The sequence below is a fragment of the Andrographis paniculata genome, unplaced genomic scaffold (genome assembly GCF_009805555.1).
Source record: "Andrographis paniculata isolate CXL003 unplaced genomic scaffold, ASM980555v1 Contig80END, whole genome shotgun sequence".
In the NCBI taxonomy this organism is placed as follows: domain Eukaryota; kingdom Viridiplantae; phylum Streptophyta; class Magnoliopsida; order Lamiales; family Acanthaceae; genus Andrographis; species Andrographis paniculata.
In genome coordinates, this window is record NW_026137618.1 from 281955 (window position 1) to 301027 (window position 19073).

The 19073-nt window shown below is 38.4% G+C and overlaps 2 protein-coding genes across 2 annotated transcripts; both read right to left on the minus strand.

Annotated features, from left to right (window-relative positions):
• Nucleotides 1-6107: 6107 nt before the first annotated feature.
• Nucleotides 6108-7913, minus strand: LOC127240879 (uncharacterized). The gene is made up of 6 exons (XM_051259730.1): nucleotides 7788-7913; nucleotides 7382-7678; nucleotides 7225-7287; nucleotides 7030-7114; nucleotides 6422-6561; nucleotides 6108-6331 (listed from the first exon to the last, which is right to left on the minus strand). Exons 1-6 carry the CDS (start codon nucleotides 7911-7913, stop codon nucleotides 6314-6316), a joined length of 729 nt encoding a protein of 242 aa, XP_051115687.1. The 3' UTR covers nucleotides 6108-6313.
• A 58-nt stretch (nucleotides 7914-7971) lies between these two features.
• On the minus strand, nucleotides 7972-9690 carry LOC127240881 (uncharacterized). Its single transcript, XM_051259731.1, has 6 exons — nucleotides 9622-9690; nucleotides 9152-9469; nucleotides 8828-9065; nucleotides 8486-8727; nucleotides 8169-8375; nucleotides 7972-8085 (listed from the first exon to the last, which is right to left on the minus strand). Exons 1-6 carry the CDS (start codon nucleotides 9688-9690, stop codon nucleotides 7972-7974), a joined length of 1188 nt encoding a protein of 395 aa, XP_051115688.1.
• Between the last annotated feature and the right edge of the window lie 9383 nt (nucleotides 9691-19073).

Sequence of the window (19073 nt, forward strand, 5' to 3'; positions counted from 1 at the left end):
GACTGTTCTCTCCCAAAATCCCAAAGCCATATATATACAGAGGAGGCGGATGGATAGAACCCAAAAGAGTAGGGAACAACCTTACCTTATCACCCATGGCGGACTCAATCAATCTCGAAGAAATAGGGATAGCACCGTGAATAACGGAACGGATGAAAGACCGATTCAAACGATCGAACAGAATGGGGAGAGATCAGTTTGATTTAAGGAGATCACAAACTGGGTCGGTTCTGGATCGGGTCGGAAAGGGTCGGGTCGGATCTAGGTTTGGGTGTGGGTTGATGCAGAAACACACCAACAATCTCTACCTTGCTTCTAGTCGACCCTCGTGGTTACATTGGAGGGCAATCGAGAGTGGGAACATACTATCATCATCGCCATTATTCCTGCAATCTTAACATGGAGTCAATTCTGTAGAGCATACATTAATCACAGAGAAATAAAACATGCTATCAATGAAGAGCAGACACTGTTCTAATCCAATGTATCAAAATTTAACATATTTAAATATGACTGAAGCTTGGAAACAGGCAGACATTTGGTTCCCATATCAGCAGGGTTAAATTGAGAAGGTATTTTTTCAAACTTAACTGACCCTTTTGCAACTATGTCCCTTATAAAATGAAACCTAACATCTATGTGTTTGGTTCTATCATGAAAAACAGGATTCTTGCATAATTGGATTCCAGACTGACTATCAGAATAGACAGTCACATTGTCACGCAATATTTCAATTTCAGAAAGCAAACCTTTTAGCCACAGCGCTTCCTTTAGAGCATCAGTTATCGCAACATATTCTGATTCAGTAGTAGATAGAGCAACAATATGTTGGAGTTGTGATTTCCAACTTATGCATGAGCCACACAAAGTAAACACATAGATTTTCTATTGTCTCTATCGTTCGCATAATTAGAGTCCACATAACCTTTCAATTCTACTCTTTCAACACATTTTCCAAATTTTAGCCCTAGGTTACTAGAACCACACAAATATCTAAATAACCACTTGACTGCATTCCAATGTTCAGTTCCAGGATTAGACATGAAACGACTCAAACAACTCACAGAATATGCAATATCAGGTCTAGTGCAAATCATCAAGTACATCATAGAGCCTATAGCATTCGAATATGACACATCTTTCATGTAATTCATCTCAGATTCAGATTTAGGACATTGATCTTTGCTTAGCATAAAATGAGAAGCTAGAGGCACATTAGTTGACTTTGCATTGGACATACAGAATCGTTTCAAGACTTTTTCAATATATGCAGATTGATTTAACAAAAGTGTAAAAGCAGTCCTATCTCTAATAATGTTCATATCAAGAATATTCTTTGCATCACCCAAATATTTCATGTCAAACTTATTGCTCAAACAATCATTAACATGCTTGATAGGATTCACACAAGGACTAATCAATAACATGCCATCCACATAAATAAGTAAGAAAATAGGAACATCATTTGATCTCATAAAATACAAGCAATGGTCAAAATTACTTCTTGTGAATTTTAAAGATCTCACGCACTCATCAAATTTAATGTTCCACTGTCTAGGTGATTGTTTCAAACCATACAATGATTTCTTCAGTAGACACAAATGATCAGGTTTACCTTTATCTACAAAGCCATCAGGTTGTTTCATGTAAATTTTCTCACTTAGATCACCATGTAGGAAAGCAGTTTTAACATCCATTTGTTTTAGTTCCCAATTAAAGTGAGCAACTAAGGCAAGCATTATCCTAACAGTAGTATATTTAACCACATGTGAGAAAATTTTAGTGTAATCAATCTCTTCTTTTTGAGTGAATCCTTTTGCTACCAACCTAGCTTTAAATCTAACATTATCATTTTCATTTTTGACTTTGAAAATCCATTTGCAGTCAACAATAGAACAATTAGTTGGCCTAGGAACAAGAATCCACGTATTGTTAACATGCAAGGAATTCATTTCATCATGCATTGCATTTAACCATTTTTCAGCATGTTTAGATTTAAAAGCTTCTTCATAGGACTTAGGTTCATTTCCATCTAATGTTTCGAACACACTAAAAGCATAAGAAGTCAAGTCGTATTCATCAAATCTAGACGGTTGCTTAGTGGTTCTCTTAGTCCTATCTCTCGTAAGTTGGTAGTTTTCTATGTTCTCATATTCTGATTCAGAATTTTCAGCATTTGGTAGGTCATTTTCAAGCAACTTATCATGAGAATCAGATTTGTCATGCAACTTTTCAGAAATTTCCAATTTATTTGGCTCTACCTTATTTGGCTCTACCTCATTAGAAGTCAAATCTATTTCAGTATTTGATACATTTAGATAGGGCATCTCATTTTCATTAAAGGTGACATCTCTACTAACTAGCACTTTGAAACCTGGTTCATCTTTTAACCATAGCCTATATCCTTTTACTCCTAAAGGATAACCTAAGAAAACGCATTTCACAACTCTAGGTTCAAGTTTATCACCTTTATATAAAGCATATGTTGTACAACCAAATACTTTCAAATTGAAAAAACCAAGTTTCTTACCCGACCATACAGATTCAGGACACTTACCCCCAAGTGGCACAGAGGGAGACCTATTAATCAAATATGCAGCCATAGTAACAGCTTCCCCCCAAAAACTCTTTGGAAGGCCCGAGGAGTTTAACATGCTCCTCACCCTTTCAATAAGAGTTCGATTCATTCATTCTGCCACCCCATTTTGCTGGGGTGTATAGGGAACTTTCTTATGTCTAGTTATACCTGATTTAGCACATAATGAATCAGGCAAATTGTTGCAAAACTCAAGACCATTATCTCTTCTCAAAAAATTTAATGCGCTTACCTGTTTGATTTTCTATTAACTTTTTCCATGCTTGAAAAATTTCAAAAACATCTGATTTTTGTTCTAATAGAAAAATCCAAACTTTTCGTGAAAATTCATCAATTACCGACAGAAAATAACGACTTCCACCTTGAGTAGGAACAAGAGCAGGACCCCACACATCAGCATGCTAATATTCAAGCACATACATTTAGGCACTTTAGGAGTATGGGACAAATCAAATTTTACCCTATGTTGCTTACCATAAACGCACGAGTCACAAAAAGGCACAGTAGTAATCTTATCATTTTCAAGAAAACCATTTTTCTTTAATATCTCAAGACCTTTATCACTAAGGTGACCTAATCGTCTATGCCACAATTCAGGTTTATCATTAACAACAGAATTCACATTTGGCATGCAGTTTGGTTCAGCATAAGCAACGTACAAATTATTTTGTCTAACAGCCTTAAATGCAACAAATGAACCTTTTAAGACTTTCATAACGCCATTTCCCCATTTTCCTATTAATCCACTTTCATCTAATGCAGCACATGAAATCAAGTTATTGCACAAATCAGAAACATGCCTAACATTCCTTAAGGTTAACACATAGCCAGAGTCAAACTTTAGACATACATCACCTATACCAACAACTTTACAAAGTTTTTCATTTTCCATTGAAACACTAGCATGCGAAATAGACCTATAGTTTGAAAACAAGTTTTTCAAAGGAGACATGTGAAAGGTACACACAGAATCAAGCAACCACTCGTTAGCACATATAGTATTAACAGCAGCACAACTTCCTTTAACCATGAAAACATCTCCTACATATTCATTTCCTATAGTCATATTAGCATGCTCATTTTGTTGGTTTCTAAAGTTCTTAGGATGTGGACATTGCTTAGCATAATGGTTGGGTTCCCCACAGTTGTAACACTTTCTGTTCTTAGACCTAGACTTAGACCTAGATCTCTCATTGCTCTTTCCCCAATTGTTTTGCTTAGCATAATGCTCAATGTTTCGATTCAAATCACGTTTAAAACGGAAAAACTTTTCAAGTAAAAACAGTTTGTTTGGCAAAGATTTGTCCATGTAAAGCTCTTCTAATCTTTCCCATAATTCTTTCGTAGAATCAAGTTTTCCTACCTTTCTAATCACAGAATCAGACAAGTTCAAGATAATCAGAGAATAAGCACATTCATCTATTTCAGCCTTTCTCTCTTCCGTCAGTAACGCATTATAATCACCATCAATTGCTTTTGAAACTTTTTGAGTTACTAAAAGTCCTTTCATTTTTAGTTGCCAAATCGAAAAATCAATTTTTCCATCGAATGGTGCAATATTGGAAGATGACACAGACGACATATTAACAAATAATTCACACGGTCACACAAGGGGCTATTAGAGGTCAACTACCTACTCCTTTAGGAGCAGCTTGGTACGTAATAGCCAACACACACAATCAAGTATGTCAGACAATAATTCACTAACTATCAGTGGTCAGCTACTTACTCGCTCTTGGAGCAGCCAGTTACGTGATAGTTGTGTCACACAATTCATATATAAACAATCACGAATGCCCAAGTATTATCTAACACATAGAGGTTCAAGGGTTAGCCATCCGTTACCGATTGGGGCAAATTTTACCAATTTCTCTTGGCAACTAGGGTAGCAAATTCAGCCCGCGTCCAGCTTTTAACCTCGCTCTGATACCAATGTTGGGATTCTCGAACTTCCTAAACGTTGGGTGATCTGCACAGATTCTCAACCAAATAATTAGTGCGGATAAAAATGATAGATTAAGAATGTAAAACATAAATATATGTTAAGAATTGAAAAGAAAGATAGATCAATCGGTAGTGTAGGCTCAGATCGCAGCCACTCTTTCGCCAACTCCAAGTCGTCCTACGAGGTAACCCACAGAGGTCTCGATTGCGGTGGTTCCAAACACGAAGTAACCTAAGAACCCTATAGTGTTCCTCACACACGCAGTATCAGGACAAAAAATAACGAGAGAAGTCGATAGGCTAAGGCAGTAGGTTCGTCTCTCACATAACAGAGAACTGAATAGCGAACTTGTGACTGTTCTCTCCCAAAATCCCAAACCCATGTATATACAGAGGAGGCAGATGGATAGAACCCAAAAGAATAGGGAACAACCTTACCTTATCAACACCCATGGCGGACTCAATTAATCTCGAAGAAATAGGGATTAGCACCGTGAATGACGGAACGGATGGGAGACCGATTCAAAGGATCGAACAGAATGGGGAGAGATCGGTTTGATTTAAGGAGATAACATACCGGGTCGGTTCTGGATCGGGTCGGACAGGGTCGGGTCGGATCTGGGTTTGGGTGTGGGTTGACGCACAAACACACCAACAGTGTCTCTTTAATCTTCTCCATGATTTTGGATTAAAAATTTATTGTGTTTGTATGGTAATTTTACAACACCTAATTATGGCAATTGTTTTGTATGTTTTTGCTGCATATTTTATGCTACAACTTTCAAATTTTGTGCTTCTTATACCCAAAGTGCACATAATTAGAAGGTACACTACCAAAAAAACTGTTTTCTATTACGGCCGGAAAATCGTAACAAAAAGCCATATTTCGTGCAATTTGCGTATTTGCTACGCCTTTGTTACGACTTTTTTCCGTAATGTGTACTCGCGTAACGAATGTTTTTTGCCACGCCACTTTTCGTAACTATTACGATCGGTCAACGCTCCCTGAAGTATGGTATTTGTTACGATGTTTGTTACGAATTTTCTCTCGTAACGAAAGGTAGATCCTTCCGCGCGTGTGGCAGGACTTTTAGTTACGGTATTTGTTACGGAAGTTCCTCGCGTTACAAGTGTTTTCCATTGACCGGTTGTCAGAACTTGGTTTTTGTTACGACTATTTGTAACGGCATTGAACCCCGTAAAAAAAATATTACCTACTTATAGTCACGAAACCGTCTGTAACAACAAATATCCAAAGACCACTTTTTGTAACGATTTTCTGGCCTTTTGTTACGGAAAAATAGCGTATTGTGAAAAACAGGGGGTACGCTGCAATTGAAATTGTTCGTAACAAATGGACCTGCTGTGATGCGTATGATACGAAAATAAATTACGAATACAAAGATTGCTATAAACATCATCATCATTACGCCCTGCGCAAACATTAATTCATATTAAAATCTGAATTCCATACCTACCAACAAAGTAAAGCAACCCATAGAACAAGCCTACTAGTATCTACACATCAACAACCTATTCCGCAAAACGTGCTTAACAGTTCAAACACAAGTAAACAACGCAATAAGCAAATACGGTTATCCATCAATCCCATTAGGCACATTTTTCACCATACGAATTCAAACCACAAAGGTCTACGCATCAATTCCAGACATAGTTCAACAAAAACTCAACACAATCCATCCAAAGACAGGTTCGACATTCAATCCATATGACAAACGGGGCAATTAACATGGGTGTATCGGTACCAACATTTCAAGCCCGGCGCATGAGCTGCAATTGCCAACACAGAGATTACTTTAAGTCATACTTCTTATAAATTTCGGAAGGCAATACAAGAAAGGTATTAAAGTAGATCCTTACGTCCTTGTAGCTCCACTCAATAGGATCTTCGCCGACGACATCGCGAAGGGTAGTCGCCCCAGAAATGGTCGGCAAAATAAGGGGTGTGTCCGGGACTGACGCGGATGTCACGAAGACCTTGACCAAGGAAAGTGTGTCACCTACAGCATTCACAAGAGCAATTTTTGATTACATTCAAGCATATATATCAACAGACGTTCGAACTGTATATATAACATGTCATAACACAGACATTATAAGTGTAATACTTTGGAACTAGAACAAGAGGAGTACGTACATTCAGACATGTCGTACAGTACATGGTATTACATTCATGAGTTAGGTAGCGAAGCACATTATACCCTAATTTCCTATGTAATTGCAGCTTGATCTTTAAACCAAACATCCTTCAATAAACATGGGTCGTCATAATAGCAGTTATTTTACCACCCCTACATTAACAGTCTACATCGCTTTGGAAATCCACGGATCGTATCATTGTATACTTCTACACTTAGTGAATCCATGCTAATACGCAATATGAGGCCTGAACAGTCACGAAAACCTACGATATCTCGCTGAGGCATATTAAAAGTTTAATTAAACATCCTCAAAGATACCGGACCAACCTGGCCCAGGGGGGCAGAGCAAAAGTCCCTCTGCAACAACTTTTTTCTCACCGGTGCGGGATAATAGAAGCACATGTGTGCCGACCTACAACAGACAGGGCATATGAGTTGGATAAGGTAGTACGCAGTCAAGAGTAGCCTAAATTAGACACTGCACTGATTTCTAAGAAACTCCAGGGCGTCACGGAATCATACCGTCATGCTTGGCTCGGACACAGGCCTGGGAATCTCAGGGACTGAATCAATACGAGATGTGCCCTATCATATAACATGCCGAGGATGGTAAATTCCTTCGCCATCCAAATCTCATGGGATACTCATACCAAACAGGTCAGGGATTATGAATACTTACTGCCTGGCCAGTAACCGCTCCGGAGTTTCTGTGCATGAATGCATACACATCAGCCTTGATGGTTTTGAACTCATCCATCATTGCCTTCAGCTCCTCCATTCCATTCTGTAGTTGTTCCCACCCATGCTGGAATGCTACACTGTCTGTTAAACCAGTTGACTCGCTGCGGGGATGAGCTGAACTTGCCGCACTGTCGACCTTTGACCGCTTCTTAATCTTTCCCCCAAGGGCCCGTCGGTACAGAGTCTCCCGAACAGAGGGAGTCCGCCCTTCAGGGGGAACCTTGTTTAGCTCATTCTGTAAATAAGTCTACAGGAAAGATTTAAGTGAGGCCGAACTTGCTCTTGTTGTTAGAGATGTAAATACTGACTGAATTGTAACTAAGTTGGGAACGAATTTATTCTACCAATATCTCCTCGGTTTCTTGGTCATCCTTTCCCTTGCCTTGTGTGCGACTGGAAATCCAAATCTCCAGATTGTCGGGGTCCTTCCCCTTTGCCTTGATCTGCAGCAATACAAGGCCTTCTGTCATCGAAAACATAATGAAATATAGGAGAGGAAAATATGGGGATGGAGCATGACATGACTAATTACTTAATTGTAATAAAAGGTACCTCCTCTACCAGAGTCGTGAATGACTTCCGCCCAGTACGATGTGGAAAGCTTCTTTTCGCTACGTTCGACGCATTTTTCTTGGATTGAAGCTACGTCAATCAAAGTTATTTAGTTCTCAGTCCATGCCCGTGTAGATTTAACGTATATTAATTTGGCATGTCCCTATGCGTACCTTCACCTTCTCGTCGCGCCAATACTCAACCAACTTCGGCCACTGATCGGGCACAATCCTGCTTGAGGGAACCTTCTTCAGTGCTTCTTCATCGTCCTCGATCGGATTGAAGTAAGTTGATTTGATGCTGTATTTCCAGTGCCTCCAAACTTCCCTTAGGTCAGCCAAGACCACTTTCTCCGCTGAGTCTGGTAATCCGCTGTTACTCTGGAATGCCGTTTCACACGGTTTCCACCAGGTCCGGAGAAGATGGTAGGGCCATATATAAGAATCTATATGAAATAAAAGAACTTTCAATTTAATGAAGTTTGCATCACCTGAACCTCCATCCATGCACCCTGTCTCTTCGTCTCCGGTATCTCAGCGAACGTGGGGTAATGTAGAGGAAGTCGAGCTCCGTTGCGTGCAATGACCCCAATGGCTGTCTTGTACTCGTTTACGTCGGGTCCGACGATGCTTTTACCATCCGGCGATGTGAATACAAGCATCCTGTGATCTTTTCCCCATCCACGCGGCATTCGTGCCGCCCCTCTCCCCTGCTTTTTCTTTGACGAACCAGCTGACACAAACAGGAGATTACATGTTCTAATAAGGATATTACATGCAAAATATGAAGTCACTAAATGTAATCGGTAATCTTTGAAGGCTAATTTCCAAACCGTCGTGCGATGTCATCTCGTCCAATGGTGCCATATTGCCCGCCTCTGTTCCTGTCATCAGAGTGGGGTCGGAGCCTGGCCCTTCATCCAAGAGTGGCATATCACTCTCTGCAGTCTCCATGTCCTGCGTCGGCGGAAGTGTCTCGTCATCTGCTTGTGTGGGGGGGATTGTATCATCGTCATCCTGTGTCAGTGCCGTCGGATCAAAAAGTGATGGAACATCCCTATCATCATGTTCCTGTTGGGGTTAACAGTGTCAGCCTATTGTAGTGTTATACTGAGAGTTCAAATAAGGACATGCTTTCGGCAAAGGAACCACATTACCTCCAAAGGGCCCTCTGAATCCTGAAGCACTGCCCTTCGAGTGGAAGATGTTGGCTTCATGCTTTGACCACGAGCATCGCGCTCTTTCTCCCACTCTGATGTGATGGACCGGAGTCGCTGGAGCAGTGGCGAGACCCGAGATCCCTTCCGTTTTGTCACTTTCTTTGTGGGATTGCGGATGGGCGATGGATTCCTGCTTGCGGGATGAGTTGCCTCTAGGGGGCTGTTACGTGCGGATGCCCGGGTAAAACGTCTTGCGGGAGAGACTGCCGGATCCTGTGACCCTCCAACGGCAGCACGTTGAGATTTGCCCATAACCTGCAAGACACCAGTGTTAGTTGGCAGTATGAAAACGTATATTAGGAGAAAATCAAAACACACTTATCACAACAAAGCTTATGAAGTGACATATTACGAGAAATTCACATAATAGTTACTGCAATTAATCAGGGTAAATTGCTTCAGCATACGCAAACGGGGGTAAAGAGCTTATCCGCGTTGACATATTCGGAAAAAGTCATAACATCCTGCGCGCGCATAATGGATGCAAAGTGCTTCAGCAAATCAAGCGAAAACAGGGCCTATGAACGATGGCATGCATGTCCGAAAGTGGTTACCTATTACGTACTTCAATCACCGACCCCCCCTCCCCACATAGATGACCATCTGTTGAGATGTGTAATTTATTCTAAACTGCGAACTCAAAAAGGTTGCGTGGTTGCCAAACCATCAAAAATGGGCCAATTAGGCTATATTCGCATACTACCAAAAATGCCCGCTTATTTGATTCTGCGCTAAGCACCATCATCTTCGGAGGATTCCTCCGAATCCGAAGGCGAAGTATCGGCATGGTCCATCTGCCCTGCATCTTCTACTACTTGCCCCTCAATACCTTCCCTTAGCCAGTAATCGGCTGCTCCTCTAACATTGCCTCCGTCATCTAAAGGTAACATCTTCTAACATCTTTCTATACCCCTTACTGCCATGATGTATATGTTCATTTTCGTCATCCCTATGAGGTTCATTTCCACTGGGCCCCGGATCGGTGTGCTCTGTATATGCACACTCTCGCAATAGAAGTTCTAGTTCCTCCTCCCAACGCATTGGCATATTGTCGTTTGCAACAGCAGGGTTCACCTCTCCTTCTCCGTGGCAAGTCCAAACCTTGTAGGTTTGGTCGAATCCATAACGAATACAATGGAGCAAGACATCTCTACGAGATTTTGTTAAGCGATTTCCGCAAGATGTACAGGGGCAATAGATGCAAGATTCAGAGCTACGATCTTTAAATGCGAAATCTAAGAAAGCCCTGACCCCGTCCAAATATTAAGCGGAGATATGGTTCGCATTGTCTATCCAACTCCTATCCATCTAGCAATATAATATACATGCGATTCCATCAACAAAACATGCAACCAAAAACATATAAGTACAACATAACCTTCACCGATATAATAGGAAACATGGATGCTCTTCATGACGCTAGCATTATAATTTATCACAACGTTAAGGCACATGGACCAAAATCAGCAGCCCTCACCACTTAAAAATCTTCCATAGATGCAATGTAAATAGTATTATATGGATATATTTCCCGTCACAAATGCTGGGCCGTCACAAATAGACACATCAGCAGCAAGAGAGAGTGAGAAAGAAGTGAAAAAGTTTCTGAAATTGACAAGACATGGGGAGCATGGGGGGGACATCCGTGTGTATGCTGCAACCACTATATCTATCTATCTATCTATCTATATGGGACTGGAAGATGGAGATTGAGATGGAAGACGTGTACTATAAGAATTTTGAGATAGATATACATATATATATATAGAGGTACAGAAATGGCTCTCTACCCCAATTAGAGGGATACAAATAGGAATAGTACACAGCACCAAAGCCACAAGATTCACTGTATCTGTTTCCACCAAAACTGCATTTGCATCATCTTCTTCTCACATTACTACTCTCGCCCTCATCCTTTACTCTCTACTCTCTACTCCCTACTCTCAATGCAAAGTGTAAATAAGCCCTGGATTTTATCCTTAATTTATAGAAATGCTATAATGAATATATGTATGGGTGACTGTATGTGTATACGCATACTACAAATGCAGGATAACGAAATCTGATAGTAAATTACCTACGATCAGAAAACTGAACTGCAATTCAAGAAGCATGCAACTTGAGGTATTTCGCAATTCATAAATCTTGTTAAATGCTTCGCAACAGCCGAATTAAGTTTCCTGACGTAATGTATTACTTTGTATTCTGAACAAATTAGCAAGAGGATTGAGCTAATATGTTTTAATCTAACATTTAAGCTACCAGAACAAAGAAATACCTCATAAATTTAACATACAGTAAAGCATTGCACTTGGTGTTTAACTATAAATTAAAGATAAATATCAAAAAAATAAATTCAACCAAAAAAACTCTCCTTCTGGACAAAGGAATACAAATTCACCTCAAATGTAACACACGATAAAGCCCAAACAAATGGAGTTAAAATGTAAGACTATATCCATACCGAGAAAGAGGCGAAGAACTTTGGAGTAATACCAAATCTTTCGGGAGAAAAATTAAAAACCTTACCTAGATGCCGGAGTAGATCCCTCGTTTCCGTTGATTTCACAATGCTCGTCGTCCTGCAGGTTCAGAGGAAGGAAACTCGATCGAGTTTTCTACAAGGGAGAAATGAGATTATGCCCTAATTTGTCGAAGATACCTCGCGTAATACAAAATCTTTTTCGAGCTACCTTCAAAACCTTACCTGGGTGAGGTGCGCCGGAGTAGATCCCAGGGACGGATCGATTTCACCTCGCGCGTCGTCGTCGGCAGCTACAGGAAATCGGATCGCTGGCGACTGTGAGAAGCGAACGAGGGAAATGAACCAGATGCCCTAATTTGTCTAAGTGTGGGATGATATAGCGTTTTTGTCCATTTTGATCGTTTCTGGAATGAAAGCGTCAATCCAGTATTTTACTTTTTTTTTTTTTTTTTTAATTTAACTTTTCCAAAAATAAAAAATTAAATACCAGTAGTTACGAACACTTTACGTAACTAATGTTATTTTGACCAAATTCTACCATCTCATTATTTGTTACGATATTTTTTGCGTAACGACAGAACCTAAAATGTTGACCGGGTTTTTTTTTTTTCGTCACGGATTTTGTCGTAACTAATATATCTATTTGTTACGATTTTATTGTTACGGACTCTCAACCCGTGGTGAATAGCCCTTTTTTTGGTAGTGGTAGTTGGAAAATAAATTGGTGTTTAGATAGATGATAGGAAAATTGAATAATATTCTATATTGTTATACTTGTATCTATATATTGATGTATGTCCCGATCTACATAAAGTATGCTCAATAGGTTACTTTCGAATTTTGCCGTCATATTTTTTTTTATTGTTTAAGATACATTTTAAAATCATATTAGATTATCATTATTAAAAACCAAAATAAAATTTTACTGCATTCAAATCTTTGATATTTAATAAAACCACAAAGCAAAAAACACACATATTTAAACCTTTCAGTATGCCTAATTTTTTTGATTTCCTCCTATATAAATATTTATATATGCATATTTGCAACCTCATAGTATAAGCGTTCAATTCTTAAGTAGGGATAGGTTTTAGACGACGTGGGTTATTCTTATTTTACAGGTAGATAGTGTGCGGTGAAGCAAATTGAATGTAAAACAATATTTCAAGGTTAGAAAATTGAATGCAAAAAAATCTCCCACCGGTAGAAAGAGCATTGCTATCGCCATACGATGAAAGTAGGGGCTTGCAATCGATAAGTGTATCCCGGATACTCCACATCCTATTTGGGATTCTTTTGGGAAGGTGCCTCAAGCCTCCGGAAAAACATTCAAACCATATCTGACAGAGAAGAATCCACTATCGGCAAAACCCCCACCGATTACATGATCAGCGTTCTTAATGTTGTAATATCTATTTATAAGATATGTAATTATATAATATAATTATGGTATAACTTTATTTGTCAGTTTTATAGAATTCTAGATGCATTTAAATGATATGTATCACACTATAAATATATAGAGTTTCTTAAGATTAAAATAGAGGATTTTAGTTTTACATTCCAATATTTAATCACAGACAAATTCTTTCTAGGTATATGATATGTGCTATATATGATAATATTTTACTATATTTTGGGCAACTTATGGATACAAAATTTCGTATATATGCTCTTTATTGTGTGTTTTTTATTGTGTAATAGGTTTCATTGAGTTTGACAAATTTTGGGCATATTTCAGAGAAAAAGCAGAATGCACGAAGGCCTTAGGCGTGATCACGCAGCACAATGTCGGAAATGTGGAAAGTACAAAGAAGTTCTCAAGGGTGAATTGGCAATTGAGAGAGTTTTAGGTTATTTAATTACAAAGGAGATCTAATTACAAAAGGGATCATGGGATGAGAATTAAGAAACAAGATTTGCAATTGAAGAAAAGGAAGATGAAGCTCACTACCACGTTCTACACATGACATCATTTCTTAAAGGGGAGAAGGGAGAAAGAAGAACCAGGCAGAGCAGAGAACTTGAGGAAGTAGTGCAAAAGAGTTTCCGGGGCATTCTTTTTCTATTTTATTATTGTTATTCCTTATCCATTTCTAAAGAATTGAAGGCATGATGAACTTTTTGGATTGTTTTATGTTTTCCATTTCTATAAATTCCAAGCGTAGTTGAATTGATATTTGGGATTGAAATTGTGAGACTTGGTTTGTTTAATTTGGTGTTCATCGATGTTTGGTATTTCTAATTCTTCTAATTTACGAGTTTAGAAATCTTAAATTGATTATTGCACACGTATTGATTTGAGATTTTATATCTATATTGGAGATTGACACTCGTAATTGTGTAATCTTCCAATTGGTGTAGCAACCTCGATGAAGAATATTCTAGGGAAGAACTAAAATCAATTTTGAACAAATCCGCGTAGGAATTTTGTTAAATGGAATTAGGTCTTTCTAGTCCTTAATGTTGTCACGTCAGTAAAACCTCGGTTGTACCTAGGATTCTCATTTGATTAGTGAAATAGCTAACGGTCGTACCTTAGCTATCGATAAAGTAAAGAAAGGTTGGTTGTGAACGTGTGTAGATCAACTATAGCCAATTTAGCCAACTAGTCAATGAACTTGATTTTTAATCGATGAACAATTTTATATCCCGAACAGAAAATTCATGTCTATGCTAGAGATTAATCATATTTGGTAAATCAATCGTCTTGCATTTTTTTGAGTTTTAATTTTTTTAATTGAGGAATTTATTTTTACTTTATTTAGTGTGATAATCAAAATTCCACAATTTATATATATAGTATAATTAAAAATAATTGAATAGTCAAAATCATTATTTTTCCCTGCGGAGACAACCCTACTCACCACAGCTATATTGCATTTTTGCATTTTTATGTGACGTAGGAACTAACATTTATTTTGCAGCTGTGCGACACGCTTGCAGTATATCAATGACCGTTAAATTTTGTATATATTGTTGTTGATTTCTTTGCTTCCATCCAAGATCATTCTAATGGGACGAATGCTCGTAAAGTACGAATTATCCACCTTGTGTGAATCTAGTTGGAAACAATAAATAATAGATAATCACGTCAAAAAAAAAAGGTAATGCAACCAATCAACAAGGACATGAGCAATTTTATGTGGAAAACCTCCTCGATGTGGGGAGTAAAAACCACGGGACCAAAGTCCACAAAATCTCCACTATAATAAAAAACGGGTACAAATCTTTAAACACAAAAATCAACCCAAATTCCAACTCACAAGATATAACACTAATCTTGTCAACGAATATATAAGTGAAATAGAAAACTCACAAACAGTACCCTTCCATTCAGACCAAAATACTCAATGATCCAAAGATCTGATCATAATCTCCACCATTCATAATTTACTCTACGATGTGCCCAACAACATACCCGAATTCCAGCCTGATCCAACGGTTAGATCTTCCGATTAGACAGAATCTAAGAAGGAACATAGCTCTATGTTCGTGTCTATATTAGAACCTGTAATGTTTCGATTCTGAAACCACCGTTCAGAATGTAGAAATATGAGTGATAAACGTACAACAGAATTTTGGGGACGATCTGATGGTTGAATATTTGTAGAATCTCATTTTACGGAGACTGCGCACTGGATGAGTAAGGTGGCAGCTGCAACTTTTTTTAACCATTCTCAAATCCTAATCCACTCAATATCAAATTTATACCTAGGTTGATTATCCATATGTGAAGTTACCAAAATTCCCTTCCACATTAAGGAAAAATAAGTAAAAAAACTCCCCATTTTCCGACTATGTGGAACAATCCTCAAGTCTGAGCAACTATGTGGAGAGATTCGCCATAACGGCGATCAATCTACAAATCTAAGGCTTCTCCCTTGGTAAAGCTTTACATCATCATGTCTGTTCCATTATCATCCGTATGAACCTTTCCAAGTTAAATCAATTTATCATTGATAACATCTCTTATCCAATGATAACGCACATCAATATATTTCTATCCACCGGAAAAAGTAGAATTCTTTCCAAATGAATAGCCATTTGATTATCACAAAGTACTACCTACCTTTCTTGCTTGAACCCAAGCTCCTCCATAAATTTCTTCATCCACAACAACTTTTTACAAGCTTCAGTCGCTACGATATACACTCCTTCAATTGTAAAGAGTGCAACACATCTTTACAACATTGATTGTCAAGATACAGCTCTACTGAAAAAGGTTATCAGGTATCCTGAGATGGATTTCCTAGTATCCACATCAACTGCTATGTCTGAATCCGTGTAGCCAACTAACAAAGGTTGTCCACCACAAAATGTAAACTTTTAACTGGAACTGCCACGTAGATATCTCAATATCCACTTTCCTGCATTCCAATGCTCCTTTCTTGAATTAGACATGTAGCGACTAACAACGCCAACTGCATAAGTTATATCTGGCCTTGTGCATACCATTGCATACATCAAACTTACAACAGCTGAAGCATATGGAACTCTTTTCATCATTTCTTTCTTATCATCTGTGGAAAGACTATGGTGAGCACAAAGCTTATGATGAGTAGCAAGAGGAGAACTAATCACTTTAGCTTTGCTCATATTGAACCTCTCCAGAATTATCTCAATGTACGATTCTTGAGATAACTGTAGTATTCTGTTTGCTCTATCTCGGGAGATGTTTATGCCCAAAAATTTCTTGACTGGTCCATAATCCTTCATAGTAGAGGATTTGCTCAACTGCTTTTTCAATCTGTCAATTCTCGAAGCATTTTTACCAACAATTAGAATATCATCAACGTAAACCAGCAATATAATAAAATCATTATCCGAGAGTCTCTGCACAATCACACAATGATCAGAACTAGTCTTATGGTAGCCTTGCTCCCCCAAAACCAACTCAAATTTCTGATACCATAATCTAGGTGCTTGCTTTAAACCATAAAGGCTTTTCTTTAGCTTACACACACAGTCTTCTTTCCCTTTTTGCTTCAAAACCTTCAGGTTGCACCATATAGATTTCTTTATCGAGTTCACCATGAAGAAAAGCCATTTTTACATCCGTATGCTCAATCTCTAAATCATGACTAGCTGCTAAGCCAAGCAAAAACCGAATAGAAGATATCCTAACAACTGGAGAGAATATTTTATCAAAATAAATCCCTTTTTTTCTAACTGAAGCCCTTCACAACTAGTCTAGCTTTGAATCGTGGTCGTGAAGTATGCTCTTCTTGCTTCAGTTTATACACCAATTTATTTTTCAAAGCATTATTCCCTTTAGGAAGCTTTAATAGTTCATACGTGTCATTCTCACATAAAGACTTCATCTCTTCATGCATAGCCTTCAACCACTCATTTTTTTGTGAGCTTTGTATTGCTTCTTCATAGCACTCTGACTCTCCCGAATCATTCAAAAGCACATATTGATCTGGATTATACAACTTAGAAGATACATGAGCTCTGTTGATTCTTCTGAGTGGTTCCTGAGCTAGTTTAAGAACCTCTGGCGGTAGTGTGTTTGTATCATCACCACCAAAAGTAGGCTGATCCTGATTCTCCTCCTAACTCTCATCTTGAGCTTCCACCAAAATATGATTCAGAGGGACTATATCCAAGTCTATCAAATCATCTTTGACTGTAGGAGCTGATTTATTCATTTTCTCAATTTTCTTTATTATCTGGTCCTCAACAAACACAACATCTCGACTTCTAATAAGTTTATTCCTTGCCGGATCATAAAATCTGTAGCCAAACTCATCTTGTCCATACCTGATAAATACACATTCTCGAGTCTTACTGTCCAATTTAGACCTTTCATATCTGGGGATGTGCACAAATGCTTTACATCGAAAGACCCGCAAATGATCATAGGAAACAGACTTCCCAGACCAAACCCTATTTGGGACATCAAAGTTCAGTGGAACACATGGTGTAAGGTTTAAAACATGCACAACAGTACTTAAAGCCTCACCCCAAAAAGATATAGACAAATCTACTTCGGAAAACAAGTATCTTACTCTCTCGACTAGTGTCTATTCATCTTTATAGAAAGTCCATTCAACTGAGGATTCTTTGGTGGAGTCTTTCGATGTCAAATGCCTTCCTTCGTGCAATACTCATCAAAAGGACCAATGTACTCCCCACCATTATCTGTTCTGAAATTGCTTGAAGACATCAAGCACTTGATCTTTCGTCTTTAATGTGTAAGCCCACCTCTTTCTTGAATGATCATCTAAAAAGTTACAAAATAGAGAGCACGACCAAGAGTTTTTGTTCTCATAGGGCCACAAACATCAGAATAAATTAAGTCAAGTGTACCTGACGCCTTAAAAAGAGTTGATGCCTTGAAAGCCACTCTAGTTTGCTTTCCCACCAAACAGTTAGTACACTTCTTCAAAGATGGATTTTTCAAATCTTGAATGAGTTTTTATTTCTCTATGATTTTCAATCCCTTCTCACTAATGTGGCTGAGTGTGTTGTGCGATAGCTCAATTCTTCCTTCATTCAAGACCACATTTATAGAGCGATCAAGTAGCTTTGCTTGCATCAAGTATAATGAGGAATACTTTTTCCTCTAGCAATAACCAAAGAACGCATTGTGAGCTTCCTCTGACCATTAGAGAAAAAATTACAAAAACCTTTATCATAAAGTTTTCCAACGGATATCATGTTCAATCGAAGACTAGGCACATGCTTAACATTCTTCAAAACCAATGCAGTACCATTAGTAGTATGCAAACATACATCTCCAACACCAATAGCTTTAGCCAAACCATCATCACCCATCATCACCCATCATAATGTTTTCAAAGTCACCCGATGTATAAGATGTGAACATATCTCTCCGAGATGTGGCATGTATATATGCACCACTATCAATCACCCAACTACTCTCATGGTATGCAAGATTGACAACTTCATAATCACAGAGGATAAGAAATCACCTGTTATAGTAGAGACTCTATCATCATCCTTTTTATATTAATGCATCTTTTCTTTTCCTTTATCCTTCTTGTTATCTTGCTTGGGTTTTCTGCAGTGCTTCATTATGTGCCCAGGAGTGCTGCAATTCCAACACTTAATCTTTCTATATCTGTTGGATTTATTTATGCCTTTTGGTTTGCCTCTTGGACCTCTACCTTTGCTTTTCCCCCCCTTTGGGTGATCAAAACCTCTGACTGATGAGAGCCTTGCGATTTTCTTCTCGTTTCCTCATTTTACACACTTCCTTAACCAAGTCCATTGTAATAGTACCATCAAAGGCTGAATTTGACAAAGATGTCCTAAGAGTCTCCCACGAATCCGGCAATGTACCAAGCAACCATAATCCTTGTACTTCATCTTCAAACTTGATATTCATTCGTGCAAGTTGGGTAA

Excerpts from the sequence above, each read along its gene's own strand:
- LOC127240879 (XM_051259730.1), bottom strand. The coding sequence starts at position 7,913 with ATGACAGAAGGCCTTGTATTGCTGCAGATCAAGGCAAAGGGGAAGGAC. Across the intron at positions 7,115-7,224 it reads TGTCCGAGCCAAGCATGACG|GTCGGCACACATGTGCTTCT; the intron begins GTATGATTCCGT and ends TGTCTGTTGTAG. Across the intron at positions 6,562-7,029 it reads GCTCTGCCCCCCTGGGCCAG|GTGACACACTTTCCTTGGTC; the intron begins GTTGGTCCGGTA and ends TGAATGCTGTAG.
- LOC127240881 (XM_051259731.1), bottom strand. The coding sequence starts at position 9,690 with ATGCGCGCGCAGGATGTTATGACTTTTTCCGAATATGTCAACGCGGAT. Across the intron at positions 8,728-8,827 it reads CGAGATGACATCGCACGACG|CTGGTTCGTCAAAGAAAAAG; the intron begins GTTTGGAAATTA and ends TGTTTGTGTCAG. Across the intron at positions 8,376-8,485 it reads GTGCATGGATGGAGGTTCAG|AGTAACAGCGGATTACCAGA; the intron begins GTGATGCAAACT and ends ACGGCATTCCAG.